Here is a 25,387-nt window from a genome sequence, read left to right on the forward strand (position 1 = left end):
ACCATTATCAATCACAAATAAGGAATTATCTCAAAAGTAAGGACAAATGTCGAAGAACAAAAATGTAGTAAAATAAAAAAATAAGAAATTCTCGAAGATGAATCCAAATTCATGAAGATTTTGAAGTAAACACGCAAAAAACCAATATAATTTTATCAAAAATGAGCAAAATTTGAAGTCATCTTATCAACATTTACATATATTTTTCAAACAATCTCATAACCCTACATTGTCTAGAAAATCGATTTAAGATTTCCAAGAGTCATGCATCGAGCCATAGAACTGGGAATTAAACAGTACCTCATCCCTATTAGACTCAAGCTTGGGAAAGTCACCTCTTACCCGTACTTTATTTTTCTAATTCAATTCAAGTTTGCTAAGGCAAGACTTAAGAATAGTACAAGTTCAAGCTCATCCGATTAAATAAATATTTAAGTCTACGTCTTTGTGATTCATTGCCTGCAACTCTCACAAAGAGGGACAGCTGTAAACATCATAATTTCATCGAATAAACTTGAGAGCTCATTCAAATCTAATGTTAAGGATCAACCAAGTGGATTTTGATCAATCGAATGGGACCCACTTAAACAACTCAGACCACTTAATAAATGATCAAAAAATCAAATTTTGCATGGCCTTTATTTACAAACGGCCAAACATAGATTTTTGCCTGGCCGTTTGTCACCAAATGGCCAAGCCAATTTTGTTCTAACCTTTCTTTGAGTAATGCACAAGATTAAATTGCATTGGCCCTCTTCACATACATCCAAAATAAATTTCTTCTGGCAGTTCACTGCTATAAGCCAAGTTAGTTGGGCAATTATTCAGTTTATGTGTACACGAGATTTCATCAGCAAATGACCTCACAAGCCCTCTTAAGTTGGATTTTCCCTCAACTAAATTGCTCTTAAATTTCCTGAGTACTCACGGTTTAACCCTTAAAAATTTTCCAACCAAGGTTCTTTGGTAATCTTCATGTTTTCTTAGGCTTGATCCAAGGTCCTTGGTCCCTATTTAAGGTGAATTACCCCTTAATCCCAATTTGTGAAGACTCATTAGAGATGATTCCCCCTAATAACCTACTAATATTTTTCAAGTATCAAAGGAATTCCTTGGCATTCAATGTTAAATGACCAAATTCTAAGACTTATGACAATTCTATCCAACCTCAAGAAGGCTCTAGAACTTATGCTCAAAAATCTATCTATCCTTAATTTGTTAGAGACTCATCTAGGCTAAGTGACCAAATTATCTAAAAACATATCACCTATTTACTTTTCATTTAGCCTAATTCACTCTAAATTGATTCAAAGCCAAGGTCTTAAGTTTCTTTTAACTTTCCTTAAGAATTCTATAGAAGTTGTTGTCTTTTACAATCATATCTTTTGATCATCATGGTTGCTTAGACTCATAGGAATGTAAAAAAAATCAAGGATTCTTTGATAATGGACAAGTGAGGTCATTTAATATGATCTATTTAAGAATATAGGAAAATATAAGATTTATGACAAGTTTATCCTCAAGGGTCTCCAAAAATCCTATAAATAGAATCTCATCAAAGGCAAAAAGATGAGAAGAATTTGAGCTCTAAAACTCTATCCAAATCCTTTATCAAAGCTTTCAAATCTTTTTCAAAATCCTCTCACTTTCCCCTGAAGTAAAACCACAAGAAGAAGAATACCAATGTGGGGCAAAGCAATAATTCTCTTATTATCACCTTCCCATTCTTTATTTCAAGTGTTATTTTATTTCATACTTTTCTCTATGTCTCTAGCAATCTAGATTTATATTTCTTAGACTAAAAGGCTTGGGATAGCATCTTTGAGGCAATCTCCCCATATAAGTCTTTAATAAGTTCCATGAGTGCATTTCAATTCCATTAGTTGTCTTTATTTTCATTTACTTTTTATGCAATCTAAATTTCTAGAATAATTGTTCATTATTTTAGCTAGAGAATAAACCCTCTTTTGAGGCAATCTTCTCTTACTAAGTCCATTACAGACATACACCTCTATGCATATATTCACATCCAAAATGACTATTGAACCCAGGTGTGGGCTCCTATGGACTACATCTAACTCTAAAGCCAACAAAAAAGATTATCCCCAAGTTGATAACATCTCATGCATAAGATTTTGATCCCTTCATGGTCTTGTTCAACATTGTCTATGGGTCAAACCAATAGATAAAAAAAAAAATCCTAAGGGATTACATATGTAAGAATTGATGCTTAGAGACTCCAAATGTTGAAATTCAAGTAAATTTTCATCAAAGTCCCAAGCTCACAAAAAAATGACTTGCTCATTATCTCTTTTTGTCCATTTTATAAAATTAGACTATAGTTCTTTTTCTCTTAACTTCTATCATCTCCCATACTCTCAAAAAACAAAATAAAAAAAAGTTTTTAAGCTCCAAATTATAGTCATTTTGGCAAACGTTAATGGATGGGAGGAACAAGGAGTCTAACACATTCCTTGTCCCTCAACCGAACCTATTTACCTAGCTCTCTAGATAAACCTATACCCTTATCATTGAAAATGAGTCACTACATATCTAAAACGAATTTCACAAAATATTTTAGTAGTTTCCATTCACACTCAAACTCTTTGAATGAAGACAACTCTGAAATCTTAGTAGATCATGAAAGCGCCCTTGATCCGCTTGATGTGCGGATCCGCTTTTAACCCTTGAGGTTTGGGAGTCGCCACCTAGTTATTACGGTCTAGGAACTAAATTGACTATAAAAAAGGCAAATATTATTAGTCTACTAAAGAAAAAAGGGTCCGGGGATCATGTTATGGGGTTGGAAGGTGTTAGGCACCAACCCCGCCCGACAAACGCCGGTCTCTATTAATTCCCAAATAATCTACATCGCTAAAAGACCTAAGTAATAATAAAAAAATTGAGAAATCTATACCTTTCCGAAGACAATGTTCTCGTTCCCTCAGATCTGACAAAGTAACTCCTTGTACAGAATTCCTTACTTCGGTCTGACTCCAGATCTGATTTCTGATCTCCGAGGCGAGGTATCCCTTTCTTAGATCTGGATTATTCGAATTTGTTTATGGATTTTGGGGTGTTTTTGAAGGGCTTCTAGGTGTTTTTAAAGTTTAAATCGAAGTATGGGTGTTATGTAAGGAGTTGGGACTTCAAAACTAGGGTTTATGGGAGGCTAGGGGGACTTTTTGACCTACTTCTCTTAGGGTTTATGATTTGATACGAAAATAAGATGTGAGGACCTCTATTTATAGATTTTTTTAAGGGTTGATTTAGATAGAATTAGTGTTTAATTAGAATTCTTTTAGTTAAAGTTGTATTTTAGTTAGAATTTTTTTAGGTAGAGTTGTATTTTAATTAGAATTGTTTTAGGTAGAGTTATATTTTAGTTAGAACTCTATAGAGTTATTATTTAATTAGAACTCTATTAGGATTTTGACTTTTGGTCTTATTTGATTGACTTTAATACCTTGACTTTAGTCTTACTTGATTGACTTTAAGATTTTGACTTTAATCTTGCTTGGTTGACTTTAATTTTTTGGAAAACCTCCCTCTATTATAACTTTAATTTTTTGGACCCCCAAATGGAGGGGTCCTTAAAGAAATATCTTGCAAATCCTCAACAATTTTGCCTGAGAGCCTGATTGATCGATTTTTTTAGTTCAAAATTTTAAATTAATTTCATTAATGTTTCAATTTAATTATTTAATATTTTATTTATTAATTTCAAAATTTTTAATTATGAAAATTGTGAAATTATCGTTTTACCCCCGGAGAGGACTTTTTACGTTTTAAGTCGGTTTTTAATGTTCTGAGATGTTTTAGAATCGATTTTTCGTAAGGAATTCAATGGAAACATTGGTTTGTATCATTTATGAAGTTTTTTGTGTGAAATGATCGTGAACTTTATGAGTGGCATTTTCGTAATTTTGTCAAATTCTGTGAAAATTGGCGAAATAATTTATTTGATTTCGATTTGTTATTTTATGTGCTTGAATGGATTTTCCTAAGCATAACGTAGGCTCTTTAGGGATATTTTAAGGTTAGGGGTATTTTAGTAATTTGATAATTTTTTAGTGATTTTTATTGTGAAGCTTCTTTTCATCTGAAAAATGATGATTTCTAAGCTTCTGGGGTTATATTTTCCTAAGGTAGCGTGGTTTCTACAGTTTTGTCAGTTCGAGATACCTCATCCGGATTTCTGAAATATTTTTGGTAACAAAATAATGCAATGGAATAAACATCCATCATTGGGAACCGTTGCGATCGGGTTGACGAGTTAATTAATCAGGCGAGTGCAAAAATGGGGTGTCTACAGATCAATTCAAAGGTATTGAATCCTCACATATTTACAATAGTTATGCACATATTCTTTTCAACTTGAAGAGCCATATGAAAATTATCGATAGGATCAAGAACTAGTAATATATTGATTTCCCTATGAAACTCACCCCATAATCCATTTTGAAAAATGATAAATAGTTTATTTAGGGTCTTCTAACATGTTACACTTGATAGACAACTCTTGGAAACATACACATAAATCACTCACAGATAAGGTGCTTTGTCATAAAGTAATCATCTAATAATAGAGCCCCTCCTTGAAGTCTTTGCGAAGAAACTTAGTTTCCAATAATAGTTTCATCTCATCCTATTAATAATGAAGTCACTTCTTGTTTAAGCCACCAAACCTTAACCTGAACTACTAGATTCATTTGAGCAAACCTCAACCTCTGATGATCTGACATGTCGTGCCAACTAAATTAACTCATCCATCCTAATAAGACAATGAAAAGCCCATTAAGGGTCTATATGACCATCATATCCAAGAGCTTATATAAGTACCCATCAAGTATTATCTCCAACAAAGTCATCATCTCCATATCTATTACTATTTAAAAGCTTATGGACCATATCCACCACAATTGGATAGTGGTTTTCAACATTTTCATGCAATAATAACAAAAAGTAGCATTTTTTTAAAACATGCATTAAAACACGTCTTATGCCTCTGACGATAAAAATGATAAAAAACAACCTTTTTTTTTTTTTTTGAAAAAGTTACTTAAAAAAAATATATTCTTTTCATTTTAAATGTTTTTTTTTTTTTAAAGTTTTAAACAAGTTCTTTTTTCATGTTCCCTTCGAAACAAAAAAAGTTAAACATTGTCTTTTTTTAATGTGAGATTTGATACATAATAGAATTTGGTAATTCATAACTGTAGAAATATGAGATGATAATAACTTGATGTTATGATTTTTCATTTTTAAGTAGTATATTAGTTTGAACAAAAGATATGTTGATGCGTAAGTTTGTTTTTTTTTGTTTTTTTGTTTTTTTTTTTGCATCGTGACATGTATAATTATGTTTGAGAACATGTTATATTTGAAACATAGAATAACTTAAAATAAATGTCTTATGTATTATTAGATATGTACATTTTTCATAATTTTAAATTTTTTTTTTTTTTTACGTTTTATCATTTTTTTCTTGCTTTCTACGTTTTTTTTTTGAAGTTTTCCCTTACCATTTTAAACCCATACTCTTTATGACTATGGTGGGAGCATGACACAAAGCTTGTTTCCATGATTATAGAGCAATTCATAATTATTTGACGGAATAAGTGTCCATTCATCTTTCTATTTTTCAAAGTCTTCACCATACTTTGTTGTAGTAATATTTTCAAGTAGAGGCATATCACTAGGTCCAAATGTCCAAAATAAATTGTCATATATACTGTCTAATCTCTTAGCTATTTTAAATAAGGGTTCATTTCTCTGCCTATTTTTAATCTTTCCCCAAAAAAGTTACTCACCTCGTGTAGCCATAAAAAAACAGGGATTTGATACCAAATTGAGTATATTTTTCCTTCGTGTATCTTAACGTTTGATCTAATTATTCATTTCAATATTATAATATATGCATTTTGGATATTTCGAAAATATATATTCAATTTGTCTCTACGATTCAATTGTTGACCTTGATGATTTTTTTCCTTTTTTCGAGCTCGACACTGGATAGATATTTCCAAAATACCTAAAATGCAAACATAATGATAGTAAAACTAACACTCAGATTAAAAGTTACTCTAATTAAGATTATCTAGCTCCAATCTTAGTTAGAGCATAACACTTGATCCCAAAATACATATATTCGCCATTTTTGTGGCGTTACAACAATTTTATATTTCTCTAAAATATACTATGGTCATTTAAATATAATCTATCCTTTCTTCTATTATAATGAGAGAAGGTAAAGTAGAAGTGGTTAGAGCAACTCTAACAAACTTTCCACTTATCGGATTCTCTTTATAATAAAGAGTTAAACACCAAAATATTAGATCCAACAGACTCGTCACATGTCAGAATTAAAGTAGTGAGTATTTCTTCACTCGCTATATGTAGTGAACAATCACTCATTACTTATTACTCATTAAAATAATATTATAATTTAAGATTTTAAAACTCACAATCATGTCATGATATAGTGAAAATTTTAAAGTGCTTCACCTTTTGACTATCACAATAAATAAATAAACGGTAGTTTTTTCTTTAAAAAACGATAACATTTTTTTTTTTTCTAAAATCCAATTTACAATCTTAATTCCCACGACCTCTTTTTTTTTTCTCTTCTAATTTTTTTTCACAATCTAATTTTTGTTTCCATCTACAATATGGATCCTCATATATATGATTTTCATACTCATCCTCTAAGAAATGCATACACATACTATGGAGCCAACGAAGACTATTAATTTCCGATGCAGTTTCCTGATTAATCAACACAATTTCCTATACAATCTTCTCAATTTACTCCTCAATCATCACAATTCTCCACTCAAACAGAATCCAACACAAAAATTGTCGAGGTGGTAATTTACCATTTAAAAGAACCTTTTCCTTTTATCGACATGGCTAAACATCAGTTTAGATGCAGTGCAAGGGAATGAGCAAAAACACAAAAGTTATTGGGCATGGGTGTGTGATTCTTCCACAAATACAAAAAATTCAACTTTGATCGAACTCAATTTTTTCTAATGAATTGTTGGTCGCAGATCTAACTAATTACGAATAAGTTTTGTGAGTCTTATGCCCAAATTGAATCAAGAACCCTAAGTGGTATAACAGAGTAAGACAATGTTATTTGTTATATTTAAATTATTCTTTGTTTGTTTTTCTATAATACTTATTTTAATTTTAATTTTTAAGATTGTTAATTTGAAGCTTTTATACCAAGACTTGTATAAAGGTAAAACACCATTTCAATTTGAACATTGTTGGAATGTATTAAGGTACCAATCAGAGTGGTTGAAAGATTGTCAAAAGGAAAAAAAACCAACAAAATAGAACAAAAGCTCCACTTCTTCTCCTTCTACTCTAGGGACTCCAATGGATCTTGGGGAAGAAGATGTCCCACATTTTGATTTTGTGAACTTAGAAAAATCACCAGGAAGGCTGAAAAAGGTCGTCTAAATAAACGAAAGAACAAAGATCGTGGAAATGAGCATATAAATTTGTCAGTTGCAATGTTACTACAATAAATTAGGGAAGAAAATAAACATTTGAATGTTAAGAAAATAGAAATGTATGAAATAACATATATTTAAGGACAAGAAAAGCTTGCATTTGAGTAAGAAAAAATTTGGATTAAATACATGAAAGAGGATGAACAAATAATATTGATAAATACAAATGAAATGCCTCAAATACAAGCAGAATAATATCGTCATTGTCAAATGGAGATTCTAGCAAGATGATCTAATAATTTTAAAAAAATTATAATTTTTTGTAATTACTTTATTTATTTTTTTTAAATTTTAATTTCTAGTAATACTAATTTTTGTTGTATTAATTTGGTGCAATGGTTCATATTATTTAATTTCTAATGCTTTCTAGTAATATTATTTTTATTGTGCAAATTTGATAGAATGACTAATATTATTGAAATATAACTTGCTTACGAAAATACTAAATCATACACCTCTAAATTTCAAATGATAAGTTACTATAAGTTCCTTTAATTGTCACAAGTGCTTGACTAGGTCAGTTTGGAGTTGAGAAGGTTTTTATGTCCCGAATGCGACGATGACATTAAATGAATTGCATCAGTTTTGTTATAAACTCATGTGACACTGTTACACAAGGATTTTTATCGATTGTATCATAACTTAAATCTGGCCTGCTAACATCTCGTTCATCTTCAACGATCATGTTTGCATTATAATGCATGCCTTCATGATATCTTTAAGTGTTTCATGCTTCTAAAAATGTGTAGGTCCACACACAATTGTAGAAGGTGCTTGGAATACTCCAAATGCTCGTTCCACGTCATTCCTTACCAACTCTTGAGCTGCAGCAAAATGTTTTAACTTATTTTTTTGTGGAGATGAAATTGTCTTCACAAATGTTGACCATGGGGGATATATACTATCAGCAAGATAATATCCCATTGTATAGTTATGACCGTTGATTGAGTAATTGGCTAGAGCAACGCATCTTTCAATAATGACGGTAAATAGAGAAAATAGTTAAAGCACATTGATATCATTGTGAGATCCCAATAATTCAAAAAATATATGCCATATCCAAAGGTCATATGAAATAACAACTTCAAGAATTATTGTTGATTCATGGACATGATCCACATACATTCCTTTCCACGCAGCTGGACAGTTCTTCCATTTTCAATGCATACAATCAAATTTTCCAAGAATTCCAGGAAACCAGTGACTTTCTCCTTCAGCTAGCAATCTAGCGATGTCGTTGTTATTCGATAACTTCAAGTATTCAACAGAAAAATTGAAACTACCTCTTTCACAAAATTTTTAGACTTTTTATTATACTACTTTCGTCGATCCTCACGTAATCGTCCACAAAATCAGTTTCTACTCCCTAAGCAATCATCCTCATTGCAACTATAATCTTTTAAAGGGAAGACAACTTGAGGATTTTAGAAGTATTTTTTTGGATAAAATACAGGTTGTGAGTATCAACTGCAGATTGATGTGGAGAAAAAGTGAACGATTCATCTGGAATCTCCTTTGAAATAAAATTAGCAGATATACGCAATTTTTAGCAAAATAATCATGAAAAAGTCTTTCATACCCTGAACTTGATCACGCATGATGGTTGCATGGCCTTGAGTGGAACCATAACGTGGTCTTGCTCGTTTTTGTCTATTGTGTTGTTCTTCTTCCATAGTAGCTCTTGCCAAAATCTTCACTTTATCGTCGAAATCAGAATCGTCAAGAAGCATATTGATTAAACTATCGTCAACCATAATCAAAATTTTGATTTTGGTTAAAAATAAAAAAGTAGTGAGAATAGTCAAATTTTCAATGTGGCGAAAAAATCTAAATTTTCATTTTGGGTCAAAAATAGAAAGTGGTAGGAAGAGTCAAATTGTATTTGGGGTGACAATAAAAAATGGAATGGAGGGAAAATCAAAATTTTAATTTTGATCAAAAAAGAAAGTGGAATATGAAATATATTATTTGGTGTAAATGTAAAATATAATATAATACATTAAAGTACAAATAGGTTTGTTGAATCTCTTGGAGTACTCAACAAATTTTTGGCTAGGTAAAATAACATTTGTCCAAAAGTGACAAAATATGCTATTTAGTTTAAAGAACATTGTTGGAGTTGCTCTTAAACACCAAAATTTGAATGGTCAAAATTGCCCCCACTTTTATATTTAAATTTAATATAATCAAGGTCATTTTGATCATAATCCAAGAAAATTCCAATTCTACGTCTCTTTAATCACTTTGGTTAGTTTTCAAATTACAAAAGTAATCTTTTTATAATGTAAACTTGAAAGTCACCTTTTAATTAATATTTTAAATTGCAAATAAACCCTTTGAAAACATGTGTGTTTGCACAAGCCACCTTCTAGTTATATTAGGGATGCAACTTGGACAATTTGGGGGGTAAACCCAGGCTCAACTCAGGTAGAAAAACCCTCAACCCGAGCTAAATTCAACCCAACCATCGGGCCTAAGGTCACTAACCCAAATTCAACCTGAGCCTGATCTTCTAAAATCGGGTTGAGCTTGGGTTAGCTTGAGTTAAGGAATTGGGCTTATTGAATAACCCTAATTTCATTTTGATTTGTAAATAAAATAGCATACAACCTTCAATTAATCCATCGTTAAGAAAATATAAAAACAAATGTAATAAAAAAAGTTACATAAAAAATTATAATTAATATACAAATGTTTATATATTTGTAGGCACCCCAATTTGAACATGCCCCATTTGAAAACGACTTAAAAAGATGTATTTTTATTAAAAAACCGTCAACGAACCTAAGGGACCAAATCTTCAAAAATTACTTGTTTTATTTCAAATAATAGCCTAAGGCCCCTTTGCTTGACCCATGGGCTAAGAGTGAACCATTTCCCACCATAAACCTTCACTACCTTCCTAAACATACCCTAACTTAATCAAGTTCAACCTAATCCCTAAGCCTAATGGACCTAAACCAAACCTAATGAAACCCAACTGAAACCAATACCCAATCTTAAGCCCAAACCCCCTACTTAAGCCTAAGAACATACCTATGATCACAATCAATCACCATAAAATCAATGATCCTCAACGAGGGTCACATGTCACCACCATAACCCACCTTCCTAAATTTATCTACCCAACCCCATCATCATTCTAAAAAAGTTAACCAACCCACACCCATGTCATAACCTACCCTTATTATTCACTCCAAACCCTCACCATAAGCTATCCCCACATTCTTTCTCTTTAATCAACTCACTTAATACACACCCCATACCTCTTTTGACACTTGTCATCATTTCCTTCATCCTTCCAAATATCAACAATCACTCCCCTTACATAATCATTTTTCTAACCAAAACCCATATCCTTTTACTCCACCTAACACTCAACCTATATGGGTTGAAAGATCCAACCCACTTGGATAAAAAATAGCACATTTACACCATTTTTCACATATACCCCCCTTACATAATCATTCTTCTAACCAAAACTCACACCCTTTTACTCCACCTAACACTCAACTCATATGGGTTGGAAGATCCAACCGACTTGGGTAAAAAACAACTCTTTTACACAACTTTCCACATATATCCCTCCCCTAACCTTAAATTTTATACACCTCCTCCACAAGTTTCAAGTAATTTTCTTTCATTTTATATTTTCACCTATTTTATCCTAAAAGTCACCTCAAAACCTTATAAAACCCCCCATTCTCTTACAATCCCCCAATATTTGTCAACTCTCTCATCACCCAGCTCTCATCTATCCCAATTTTTAAAAGAAGCCCCTCAACTCACTACTTCAACCCTCAAGTTCTACAATACAAACCACTCAAAGCAAGACAAGAAATACTTCAAGAATACAAACAAGAAAAATATAAAGAAGAAGAGTCAAAGAAAGTCAAGTTAAGGACAATGTTGGGTAAGGACAAAAAAGGAATAGAATAATACATTTCCCTTTCTCTGCCTTCCATTCTTTTCTTCTTCTACTTCTCCCCTCTCTCATTTTTTTTTTATATTTCTAGAATAACCCTAAGATGTAATTGATGCCCTCCTTATATTTTCGTTAGATTGGACTTCGACACGGTAAAAAAGGCAAGGGTTGAAGACATTTTCAAGATATATTTCTTAAAAAATTCTTACACCCTAACACCGACGACAAAACATTTGGAGACTCAGGCTTTGGGTCATTTTTTATGAAAATTGGCCCTTAACCAAAGAGTCCACATTTTTCAAAAATGTCTAAATGCATGAATCATAAAAGGCCCATTTCTCAATAAGAAGGTCCTTGTTGGTTTAAGCTAAAATTGAAGTTTCTCACACTCGAGAGCACACAATCAAATTTTTTTCAATTTTTTTTACTAATTTCTTGAAAAATGACTGAATCTAAAGTTATCACCTATGATGGAGGGAATATGGTGCTTAACACCTTCCCTATTTTCTAACATGGACCCCCCTTATTCACATCTTAGGTAGATCAATGTTTTTTATCCATATGAGAGTCACTACAAAAAAAAAAAAAAAAAAAAATGAATTTTTAAAACTATTTTTCGAGTGCCCATTCATACCATTTTCTAAAAAAAATGACAGCAACTCCAGATTCAAATTATAGAGAACTTCGGACATGAAGATCTCATGTCTATAATATTAGTATATAACATTAATTTGGATTAAGCCAGGTCGTTAGAACCCTTAACCCGAATTGAAGTGGTTTGAGATATTCTAACTTCAGCTCAGCTCAGCTCATCTTTTACATAACTTGGCCAGGCTCAACCATAAATCGGGTTGAGCCCTGGTTGAGTTCGGGATAGCTCGACCAGGTTGCAGCCCTAACTTATACATAATCTCTTTTTAGGTATCAAAAATAGCTATGGAGGATGGTTAGCCAAATTCATTGGCGATCAACGCTGTCCCAAATGAAGTCTTAATAAAACAAACCCTAGTAACCGCTACTTGAGAGTTTAGAGTACTTTTCTCGACTTACAGCGTGCAACCAAAAACCCTCAAAATGTAGTTTGCTTCTCGCCGAAATGTAGGGAAGGCTAATCGTAAATTCGTAATTCGTAAACTAACTAAAACCCCAAGCAACAAAAAAAGACCAATTCTGCCCCTCTGTTTCTCTCTCTCTGCGTGGCCAGTCTCAGCTCCTCTCATGGATTCAACGCCGCCATTGTCGTCACCACCACCACCACCAAAGCCTCCTTCGTTTAATTCCTAAAATCTCTTTCCCTCTTTTTCTCTGTTTCTATGGATTTTAGAAGAATCGCTCTTCTCCTCAAAACCAAACGTACGCCTCTCTTCTTATCCTTCACCCGCCCCTTATCCTGCACCACATTCACTGCTCAACAACAACCACAACCACCAAATGATCATGATCGAAGCGTTTTAAATAAGGTAATCTCAATCCTCTCCAACACATCTCTCGATCACTCAAAATGCAGAGAAACCCTAATTGATTTATCTCCTCACCATTTCCATCGTCTCTTCTTCGGTATTCGATCTTCTCTGAATCCAAAAACCACATTAAATTTCTTTTCGTTTGCATCAGAATCGCTTGGTTTCCGATTCACTGTTGGATCTTACTGTCTTCTTATTCGATTGCTTATTAAATCCAATCTCGTCTCGCCTGCTCGATTGCTTCTAATACGTTTGATCGATGGAAAGCTTCCTGCTTTGTTTGAGAAATCAAAGGATAGGCACATTGAGATTTCGCTCGCCATCACAGATTCGAGTGTGGATGAATCTGAATTAACAATGGCATCATTTGATTTGCTAGTTCATGTTTATTGCACTCAGTTTAAGAATTTAGGGTTAGGGTTTGCTTTTGATGTGTTTCGGTTGTTGACTAATCGGGGATTGTTTCCATCTTTAAAGACATGCAATTTCCTATTGAGTTCGCTCGTGAAGGCAAATGATCTCGATAGAAGTTACGAGGTTTTTGCAATTATTTGCCGAGGTTTTTCCCCTGATGTTTATTCATTTAGTACGGCAATTAATGCATTTTGCAAGGGAGGTAGGATCGAAGTTGCGGCTCAGTTGTTTTATAAAATGGAGGTTTTTGGAATTTCTCCTACTGTTATTACTTATAATACTCTTATTCATGGGTTCTGCAAAAAAGGGAATTTAGATGAAGCTTATAAATTCAAAGAAAAAATGATTAAAATGGGTATAATCCCTAGTCTTGTTACTTACAGTGTTCTTATAAATGGTCTGGTGAAATTGGGGAAATTCGATGATGCAAATCATGTTTTGAAGGAAATGTCAGAAAAGGGGATTGTTATAAATGAGGTTGTTTACAACACACTGATCGATGGGTATTGTAAAACAGGAAATATCTTGGAGGCGACGAAAATGAGGGATGAAATGGTGTCCAAGGGGATTAATCCTAATTCGGTTACTTATAATTCACTTATCCAAGGCTTGTGCAAGGTGGGTTTGATGGAACAAGCCGAGTCTCTCTTGGAGGAGATGTTATTAGGAGGGTTTTTTGTAAATCCGGGCGCTCTTAATTCAATTATTCATTGGCTATGTATGAAATCTAAGCTGGATTGTGCAGTTCGATTCTTTAAGGAAATGCTGTTGAGAAACTTAAGGCCCAATGATGGGGTTCTGACGCAGCTCGTTAGTGTTCTCTGTGAAAAGGGGAAGCCTTTTGTGGCGACGGAGATATGGTTTAAGCTATTCGAGAAAGGGTTTGCTGCCAATACAATAACCTCAAATGCTCTAATTCATGGACTTTGCAAGTCAGGAAATTTGCATGAAGCGGTTAGGCTTCTTAAGGCGATGCTTGAAAGGGGTTTGCCACTAGATGGGATAACATATAATATACTCATCTCTAGATTTTGCAAAGAAGGGAAAATGGAGGAAGGTTTTAAGTTGAGAGAAGATATGGTTAAGGGGGGACTTAAACCAGATATCTTTACGTATAATTCATTGATACATGGGTTCTGTAATATGTGTAGAATGGAGGAAGCTGCTAGGCTATGGAATGAGTTAAAAAGTGATGGTCTGGTGCCTGATGTTTTTATGTACAGCTCGATGATTGACGGGTATTGCAAAGCTAAGAACCTCGAAGAGGGGAAAAAGCTCTTTATCGAGTTGGTTACGCAGAAATTGGAGCTGAATTCTGTTGTGTATAACACACTCATTGGAGGGTATATGGGAAATGGAAACATTGTAGAGGCGTTTAGATTTCGTGATGAAATGAGAAGCAAAGGAATTGCACCAACTTTAGTCACATATTCTACATTAATACACGGCGTGTGTGGTGTTGGCCATGTTGAGGAGGCAAGGAACCTTTTGGATGAAATGAGAAAGGATGGAATTATCCCGAATGTTGTTTGTTACACTGCATTGATTCGTGGGTTTTGTAAGTTGGGGAAGATGGACAAAGCTAGTGATGTATTGCAGGAAATGATTGGATGTGGCATAGCTCCAAATAAGATAACTTACACCATAATGATTGATGGGTATTGTAAAATGGGTGACCTAATTCAAGCGGTTACTCTTCTAGACGAAATGATGGAGAATGGTATTGCTCCTGATGTTGTCACTTACAACACTTTGACATGGGGGTTTTGCAAGGAAGGGAAAATGGAAGAGGCTTTTAAGATTTGTAATCAGATGTCTCAAAGAGGTTTGGCGTTGGATGAAATTACATATACTACATTGGTTAATGGGTTGCATAGTTCAGGATTTTCTAGAGAAGCTACTTTAATATTGGAAGGCACTATCAAGCTCAATATGGTTCCAAAACATATTAAGCCAGTTCAGTCCATTATTGAGCCTTCCAAGCTTGAACTACAATCGTTGGAGAACATTTTGGAGCATTAGTGGAATATACCAGTTCTGGATTTGTTTAGATCTTGCTAGTCTCCCCAGGATGTGAAAAATGCCCAACCTGAACAGTAATCTCATGGTAGTTACTGTTGGTATATCTGTTCAGTGATTTGAAATTGAACAGTCTGTTCTTATCTAGTGGATTCCTCAGGTGGAGGCAGAGGTCAAGATTCATGAATTAACCATGGATATCTGCTAACAGATTATACTTCTGATAGATATGCTCTATTTGTAAGTGGCATTTTCTTGTACCGAACTTCGCATGAAAATGACTGTTTTAATGGGTGGATTTTTTTATGCTTTTGTCTTTCATATCCTTGAGCTTCTGAATTTTATATGCTTGATTTTCATGTGCTCTGGCTTATTATTTTGCAGGCAAGTTGTTGCTAGAAAGTGCAATGATTTCTAGCATCACTATTATTTCTGGTTCAAGAGTTAACGCAAACTCCACTTAAACAAGGTACTTTATGTTACTCATAATCACATTCCAGTTTACATTATTGTGTTGATCCTTATACAGCTGTACATATGATGATTGATGAGCAGACCACTAAGATTGCTGCATTGAGTTTCTTTTATGGATTCTTTCTTTGCGCTGTTCTGTGATTTAGTTGAGCCTTTTCTTTGATGTTCCTTTAGTTGGGTAGAAATCATTGTCAAAATCCAAGCAAATCAATTCCAATTGCAGAGATTTTTTACTGGGATGAACTAGACTTAAAGATGAGTCTATCCGAAGAAGAACCAATCCATTTTGAGGACTGGTTTGGGTGTTATAGCCTTGTGAAGCTGCTGTCCCCAGCTTTTTGTATGCATAAACACATGCTGCTTCCTTGGTCTATACTACTTAGAAGATTATTGATCCCCTTTGTTGATATAAACTTGATTTCAAGAGGGTTCTTCTCCAATTGGAATCAGCTCAAAAGTTTTTTTGAGTAGGAGGAACCATCTATCCTATACCAGCCCACAAAATCTGATTTATACCCAGTGTTTAGTGTCATTGTCCCATTAGTGTGGGGAAATGCTCTAAGGTGCGGGGATGGAAAGTATGGTGCATGATTGTTGCTTTTCTTGAGGGAATTGATTTGGCTCAAATGAAGAAGTGAGAAATCCCATATGAGGGTTTCCCCTCCTCTTTGGCCATATGCAAGCTAAACTATATGGATGCAAGATTTTCCTTAGTATGAGATTTATTCTAGGCAATGAAAAATGTCTTAACTCTAGAAAGAGTCCCCTAACATGTTCATCTTACCATTTTTTTTTTGCATATATATAATGATAAAATAAGATTCTAGGATCTAGGGTCTCCCTCCTCCACCATCTTCCGGGACCATTGTTGGAGGCCATCCCCGAAAAGGCTTGAACTGTTGATTTGGATAGAATTGTTGTGTGTGTGGGGGGGTTGTTGCACACAAGACTTCTAAGTTACAAAAGAAAAAAAGAAGGGTGGTTAGCAGAAGAAATTTCTATAAAATATCTAAGCTGCTATAATCCTTCCTTATTGATCTTCTTGAGCTCCTCATTGTTCTTCTTCAATGGATTGAGAGAGGTATAATGTTTGAGAGAGAGGAGATGAGGTGGGATTTGGGCAGCATTTATAAGCTAAGGATTTGATGTTGAAAGCCTTGAGACTCCCACTCCATTTGTAGATTTCTTGGAGGTCTTGGGGTATAATGGTCCAAGTCCTTAAACGAGGTTTATTTACATAAAGACTTAAAGATGGATTTCATTTACCCTTAGATAAGGAGGTCTAAATGATAATTAACTACATTAAGTTTCTTGCCAATCATGATCACCAAGGGTAGAGTAGTAAATTACCTCAAGATTTCTGGAGAAATCTTTGGAGGGTAGAATGGTCCATGACCCACAAGTTTCAATAATTGCAAATATTATCTTAGTGATGACATGGACTTGTCCGTTACAAGGAGGACTTAGTGGTAATTTATCATATTATGTCTCTCAACAAACAAACGTTAAGGTGGTAAGTCCCGACCTAGAAGGGTCTAGAGCTCTTTTGGAAGCACACAGGTCCAATTATTTATGTTCCCAAATAATCAAGCACTCTTTTATTTGCATTTGAAACCTTAGGGTAGAATGTGATGATGTGAGAGTAAAAGGGTAAATGCACATCCCATGTGCTTGGGTGGTTTGCTAATTAAAAAAATGGGGAGGGTTAGGGTGGTAAAACCACCCTTAAGATATTTTAGTCCGTTATTGAGAAACGAATGAAATCGAGCCACATGTATAAGCTTGTAACAAATCCATGCTTAGGATGACAAGTGGTAATGGGGACCAAGCTTTCTAACAAAATTCTGTTAGGTCCGACCTTGCACGTCGGACTTGGGTCCGATGTAGTGTGTCAAGAGGTCTGATCTAAAGGATTTTTGTTACTCGTCCTTTGTCCAAGTTTTGGACAATTTAGGGTGTCTACATTGGTCCTTCAAGAGTTTAATAGCTTTATAAATATGTGATGTTTTATTCTGCCATTCAAATATGCATGTATTTAAATACTATTGTTTTTTTTATAGGTATTTAAATACTGTTTTATATGATCCACTTTTTTTTTTTGGATGGTCTTTGATAATCTTGTTCTCTATTGTCAAAAGTGATTGCGGCTAGGCCCCACTTGCTGCCTAGACAATCTTATACCTAAAGATTTATTTTTTTAATTAGCCAAGAGATGTTATAAAATCATATATTAATAATAATATTGCATAGAGTAATTAATATTATCATAAAAAGAAATATATTTTTACTAATGAATGAGAATATAAGGTGTATACAAATATTCTTGACTTAAAGTGTAAGTTTTATATACATAGGTATAATTATATATGTATATGTATATGTAAATGAATAATTAAACACATAAGCTTGTGGGACTCATTATTTGCAATGCAAGTAAAATTGTGGAGACCGAACTATGTGTGTGGACCACATGTGGGATTCACTTTATATTGAATTCTAAGCTATAAAAACTAGATGTGGTCTTCCATATATGAACGTCAAGTGGGACTCACATTTTTCTTTTTGTTGTTAAAAAATAAATTAAAGGAACCGAATCATGTTTGTAGTTTCATTTATGAGGTCCATTTTGTATTTAAAATTTTGACCACAAAGTTGAGGAAGTTTTAGGTGGTATGTGCGGTGTCCACATTAAAAGTAAGATACCAAGGGGGGACAAACCATTAAAGGTTGAGTGAACTTAAGAAAGAAGAAAACTTAGTTATCCGCAACCATGAATGCTATACATAAACTTGAGCTCACAATGTTCAAATTAGTCTCTCCCATCATTTACTCTCCATCCTTAATTGCACCCCTTGACAACACTATAAATACTCCCCTCAAGTCATTCTCACACATATCAGAAATCCCTTTTCTCATCTCTCCCAAAATAGTGGTTGGGCTGTCCCTAACCACTCGACTGCGCAATTATCCCAAGGTTTGAAGGGTAAAAGGGGTATGAAGTATGTTAGGCCGATCAAGGCAAATAGATTTTAGCTAAGTCTTCATATATCACTTTCTAGTTTATGTGTGGGATATTGGGACACACATTCTTTCTATATATATTACATTTCTTTAAATTTATTTTTATTGTTATCTCTCTAAGTTTATACTTTGGCTTAGTAATAAGAGATTCATTCAATATCCGCCTTATAGTAGTCGTCATCCTATATGGAAGGGTCTAATGATGGAAGAGATTGTCGAATGAACGATTCCCTTTTAGTTCAAATCGTACGATGGTGGGTTTTCAGACCAATACTTGATTCTAACCAACATGTGATTGTAGACTTGATTCTAATTAGTTAATTTAAGATGTTATGCTTTTATTACTATACTATGTGATGAATACCATGATCATTGTCATGATATTTTAGAAATATTCGAACAAAGTTTTACAAATAAGGAAAAAGCTTATTTGATAGGGAGACATGACATGCAAACCAAATTATCTAAGAAAGTGGAAACTATAGATCGATTTCAAAAAAAGAAGGGAATCTCAAAAAGGTAGGCTGGTTAATTGGTGAACTTCATGAAGGGATAGGCGTTTCCTTTGAGGGATAACCTAGGTAAGGTTTAGTGGCATTACACCATGAAGGAATAGGCGTTCCAATAGTCGATTGAGTTAGGGTATTCTTCAAGTTCTACGGATCGTAGGAAGTTTTGCCCATGTGTTAGCAGTAAAATGAAAAAAGATAGAAAATCGTGAACAAAGATAAATAACTAGGCTTATAAGAATGCTTCTGCAAATACCACAAAAATACCAAACACTTTTATTATGAAAATTTTATTGGTTGTTCGATGTTTTCTATACTAAAACTTGGAATTGCTATATGATTATTTTTGCCTTACTTAACTTAGTGTTTATTAACAAATTTTGTTAGCAGATGATGAAGGAAAAAAAAGATCCCACTCTGGATTAGGAGACTAAACAATGCATGGTCCAATGAGATTAGTAGTTTAGGCTTTTCTTGGGTGTTTGTAGTGAAAGATTATTGTAAAGGCTTGTATATAAACATCTGTTTATAATCAATGGAAGTTTGCTTTGAAGCATAAATTATCATGAGTTCATGAGCCTAGGTTGTGACATTTGGTATCAAAGACAACGATACTCTTCATTACCATCACCTCAATGACCTTATAATTAGTTAGGAATAAAAAACATAGAAACATAACATCTTAAATTAACAAGTTAGTTAGAATCAAGTTTGCAATCACATGTTGGTTAGAACCTTCATCGTACGATTAAACTAACAAGGACACTGTTCCTTTGACAATCACTTCCATTGTAAACCTTTCCATATAGATGAAAGCGCCCTCGATCCGCGGGGTGCGCGGATCCGCTTTTGACCCTTGAGGTTTGGGAGTCGCCACCTAGTTATTGTGGTCTAGGAACCAAACTGACTCTAACATGGATAAAAAGAACTAATCTACCATAAAAAAATTGAATTCGGGGATCAAGTTACGGGGTTGGAAGGTGTTAGGCACCAACCCTGCCCGGCCAAAGCCGGTCTCTACTAACTTCCCAAATATATCACATTGCTAAAAACTTAGATAAAAAAAATAAAAATTTCATACCTTTCCGATAGCAAGGATTTTGCTCCCTCAGATTTGACAAAAAGAGCTCCTTGTACTGTACTCCCTTGCTTCGTTCTGTCTCCGGATTTGACTTCGGATCTCCTAGATCAAGGTATCTCCTTGTTTCTGAATCTGAACTCTTCAAGCTTGTTACGGATTTAGGGGTGTTTTTGGAGGGATTTTAGGGGTTTTCATGACTAAAGTTGAAGGGGGGATGTTAGGTAAGGAGTTGGGGCTCCAAAACTAGGGTTTATGGGGGGCTAGGGGAGCTTCTAGACCTACTTCTCTTAGGGTTTATGATTTTATACGAAAATAGGGTGTGAGCACCTCTATTTATAGATTTTTTTAGGGGTTGATTGGATAGAGTTAGTGTTTAATTAGAGATCTTTTAATTAGAATTGTGTTTTAGTTAGACTTATTTTAGGTAGAATTGTGTTTTAATTAGATTGTTTTAGGTAGAATTGTTTTTAAGTTAGAACTCTATTAGATAGAGTTATTAATCAATTATATTCTATTATGACTTTTGGTCTTATTTGATTGACTTTTAATGTTTTGACTTTAGTCATAATTGATTGACTTTTAATATTTTGATTCTAGTCTTGCTTAATTGACTTTAATTTTGACTTCAGTCTCACTAGATTGACTTTAATACCTTGACTTCAGTCTTGCTTGATTTATTTTTAATTTTTGGAGAACCCCCTTCCATTATTTCTTTAATTCTTTGGACCCCCAAATGGAGGGGTCCTTAAAGAAATATCCCACGAACCCTCAACAATTTTACCTGAAAGTCCGATTGATCGATTTTTTAGTTCCAATTTTTAAATTAATTTCATTAATGTTTCACTTTAATTATTTAATATTTTATTTATTAATTTTGAATTTTTTAATTATGAAAATTGTGAAATTACCGTTTTGCCCCCGGAGAGGACTTTTTACGTTTTAAGTTAGTTTTCAATGTTCTAGGATGTTTTAGAATCGATTTTTCGTAAGGAATTCAATAGAAATATTAGTTTGTGTCATTTATGAAAATTTTTATGTGAAATGATTGTGAACTTTATGAGGGGCATTTTCGTAATTTTGTCAAATTCTGTTAAAAGTGGTGAAATGATTTATTTGGTTTTGATTTGTTATTTTATGTGTTCGAGAGAGTTTTTCCCTAAGCGTAACGTAGGCTCTAGGGTTATTTTTTAATTTGGTAATTTTTTTAGTGATTTTTATCGTGAACTTTCTTTTTGGTCTGCAAGATGATGATTTCTATGTTTCTGGGGTCGTATTTTCCTAGCGTAGCGTGGTTTCTAAGGTTTTGTCAATTCGAGATACCTCATCCGGATTTCTGAAACACATCTGGTAACAAAATAAAGCAATGGAATACACATCCATCATTGGGAATCATTGCAATCGGATTGACGAGTTGATTAATCAGGCGAGTGCAAAAATGGGGTGTCTACAATAGAATGATGACTACTATGAGACAGATATTTGATGAATCTCCTATTACTAAGTCAAAACATAGACTTTGAAAGATAATAATAAAAATAAATTTAAAGAATTACAATACAGAGAAAGAGATAGTGAGTGCCCCAATGTCCCACACATAAACTAGAAAGTGATATATGAAGTTTTTGCTAAAATCTACTTGCCTTGATTGGCTTAACATACTCCACACCCCTTGTACTTTTCGAATCTTAGGATGATTACACGGTCAAGTGGTTATGGGTAGTCCTAACCATTATTTTGGGAGAAGGAGAGTAAAGTGATTTCCGAGACATGTGAGAATGATTTGAGGGGGGAGGGTATTTATAGTACAGTGAAGGGGGTGCAATTAAAGATGGGGAGTAAATGGTGGGTGAGTCTAAGTTGAACTCTCCAAATGTGGCCCCAAGTTCATGTATAGCATTCATGGCTCAAGAGAACCAAGTTCTCTTCTTTCCTAAGTTCACTCAACCTTTGGTGGTTTGTACCCCATTGGTATCCTATTTTTAATGTAGACCTCACACATGCAACCATTTATAAAGTCCCCAACTTGGTGGTTCAAATTTTAACTACAAGATGGACCCCATAAACGGGACTACAAACATTATTTGGTTCTTTTGACATTTTTTTAATAATAAAAAGAAAAATGTTTGTCTTACTTGATCTTTATATAAAGAATAACCACCTCAAGTTTTTATAGCTTGTGATTTTACATAAAGTGGACCCCACATATGGTTCACACACATGATTCAGTTTCCACAATTTTACTTACATTGTAAATGATGGGTCCCACAACATATGTATCCTTTGATGTTTATGGAATGACATGTGACATCCAATATTCATGAGGTTTAATTAACATTAATACCTAATATAATAAATAATAATAGTGTGTCCCACAAGCCTGTGTTTAATTATTCATTCACACACATATGAGTACATATATAATTATACCTATGTATGTAAGAGTTATACTTTAATCAAGAATATTTGTATACAAATAGTATTTTTATTCATTAATAAAAATATCTTTTTTTAATGATAATATTAGTACTCTATGTAATATTGTTATTAACATATGGTTTTATAACATCACTTGGCTAATTATAAAAATAAATCTTTAGGTATAAGTATATAATTTTGTATAGATCTAATCTTAGGCTTAGGATATTTATCATAAGATTATTCTAAAGAATATATATAATACATATAATTGATATTTTTATTTATTAGAAAAAAATACGGGTCTTGACATTGTGGGATTGTAATTTTATTCATTTTGTGAAAAATGTTGGGAAGTTTCTGGTCTTCCAAATTTTGGTGTTAGCAAACAGCTATTTGGTCTTCCTTTTCCCATTATAATAGTAATATTTGAGAGCCATCAGATTGCTTCAATATTTGCTATTATATTATTTTCATATTGCTTACATGCTAGTTGTGTTAACTTATGAGCTTTGCTTGGTGGTTTGTAACTTGATATTATTTGGGCGATGACATTCATATATATATATATATTTTGTTTTTTTTTGTTTTTGTTTGCATGAATTCTTAATTCTTCGTCATTATAATTTAGGGTTCAATTTTTTCAAAAAAAAAGATTCTTTTTCTGTGCACATAGAGACATTGTGTGGTCAAAATCTTCTAGTGCACTCAGAGGACTCAGAATTCAAAATTTTTATTATCCTTGTTGGGAGAATGTGCACTGTCTTCAATGTGATGCATCTCAAGTAATCATTGAAATTCAGAACACATGGTTACCTAAGTTGTAGTAGGACTTGCATGCAGCTGAAATTTAATGGATTGGTGCTGCAGGATGAGAGCTAATCCTTTTTAAGTATGTTTATAGGGAGTTTAGTGAAAGAAGTATGTTTTCTTATGTGCAACTTTTTGTTTACCTTCCAACCTTCTTGATTTTAATTCGAGTTTCTTTTTCTTCTTTCAGGGCTCTATATGACAGAGAAACGAAAGAGGATCAGAGCTGAATCTGTTCTGTTGATCATCCTTGTCATTTTCTCAAGCATGGGAAGACAGAAGTTGCATTTTTTCCCCCACCAAGAATAGTGAGGCCTCTCTATGGTTGATCCCAAATACATTGGACTATGGCCTCGCTGTGGTTGATCCCTTGATAATGGTCATCATCAAATATATTGGAATACAATTGTGTTCCTACATGCCTAACTAAACGCTATATTCAGTAGTTACCATTCTTTTTCCCCCCCAACTATTTCCACTATTTTTTTGTTTTTTTGACAAGGGGTATTTTTTTTTTAAAACTTGATATGCAAATAATATTACTTTGATGAAGGGTAGTTTTGTAAATTCACATGTATGTTATTATAGTTTATTCTAAGGACTTGAGGATAACCTTGTAATTTAAACGATCTCTTTGCTAGGGGTATTTGTCCATGCCTAGAACTTTAGTCTTTTAATGAGGGGGGTATTTTTTTAATAATATCTTTTCAATTTTATTATTTTCAGATTTTATCTCCCCTTAATCTTACTGGGGATGTCCACGCTTAGAATTTTAGTTTATATGATAAAATATAACAATGGATCTCACTTTGTTACAGTTTTGTGGAGGATAAATATCTCATTTCAGTTATAATGTTTTGGATTCCACACTATTTATTTTATTGTCTTTCTTTTTTATCCCATTCAATTACGTTGTCTTTCCTCTCCATTCCCTTCCCCCCTTTCAATAATAACTCTCCATTTTTACTATCTTTCCTCTTTTACCCATTTTTTTCAATAATATCCCTCTAATTTTATCATTTTACTCTTTTCTCATTGTATTATCTTTCCTCTTCTCTCTCTTTTTTAATAATGCTTCTCTAATTTTATTATTTTTTTCTTTTTTACCTTTTTATCATTTTTACCTATTTTATTTTCTTGCATTTACCTTGTTAATCCAAAAGGGGATGCAGGGGTGAACTCTAGTATATATATGTTAATAAGTTTATTCATGGGGGATAAGGTGTCCTCAAAGAGATATCTAGATATTGGTGGGGTAGTGAAATAGGAAAATTGAACAAATCGTAGTTTTTGAATTTGGTCTGATTATTATTCAAATTCGGGCCTCAATGGTCATGTTCTGATACTTTTGGGCAGATATGTGATCCAATATATATACGTATTAGCAATCTCAATAGTAGTACAGAACTGAAAATATTCTGAGTAGCTATCGTTTACATCCATATTAGCTCCGTAAGAATGATCAAAGGATACAAAATTGAACTTTGTCACAAGGTTTATACTATCTGATGCCATGTAGAGTAGAACTATTAAAATAATGAATTATTAATTTATAGTCACATTCTGCATGCATTTACTGTCCAATGCCAGCTTTCATATTTTGCTCACATCTGACACAATTCTAAAAGAACATTAAGGACTTTATAGATTTACAAATCTTATTGGAAACTGCTTTCAATGTCATACTACCGATAGACATCCATTTGATCTCAATAACTGTCACAAAATCCCTA

General features: G+C 33.4%; 1 protein-coding gene across 1 annotated transcript; it reads left to right on the forward strand.

Moving 5' to 3' along the window:
• Window positions 1-12,452: 12,452 nt before the first annotated feature.
• On the forward strand, window positions 12,453-24,492 carry LOC147382622 (Tetratricopeptide repeat (TPR)-like superfamily protein). Its single transcript, XM_086428120.1, has 3 exons — window positions 12,453-15,584; window positions 15,729-15,813; window positions 23,845-24,492. The coding sequence occupies exon 1, from the start codon at window positions 12,762-12,764 to the stop codon at window positions 15,345-15,347; it is 2,586 nt and encodes an 861-aa protein (XP_086284246.1). The 5' UTR covers window positions 12,453-12,761; the 3' UTR covers window positions 15,348-15,584; window positions 15,729-15,813; window positions 23,845-24,492.
• The last annotated feature ends 895 nt before the right edge of the window (window positions 24,493-25,387 follow it).

This window comes from Akebia trifoliata, chromosome 16 (genome assembly GCF_017979445.1).
Source record: "Akebia trifoliata isolate Shusen 1 chromosome 16, ASM1797944v1, whole genome shotgun sequence".
NCBI lineage: Eukaryota > Viridiplantae > Streptophyta > Magnoliopsida > Ranunculales > Lardizabalaceae > Akebia > Akebia trifoliata.

What these genes read in the sequence shown, in the direction of transcription:
- LOC147382622 (XM_086428120.1), top strand. Translation starts at nt 12,762, where the DNA reads ATGGATTTTAGAAGAATCGCTCTTCTCCTCAAAACCAAACGTACGCCT.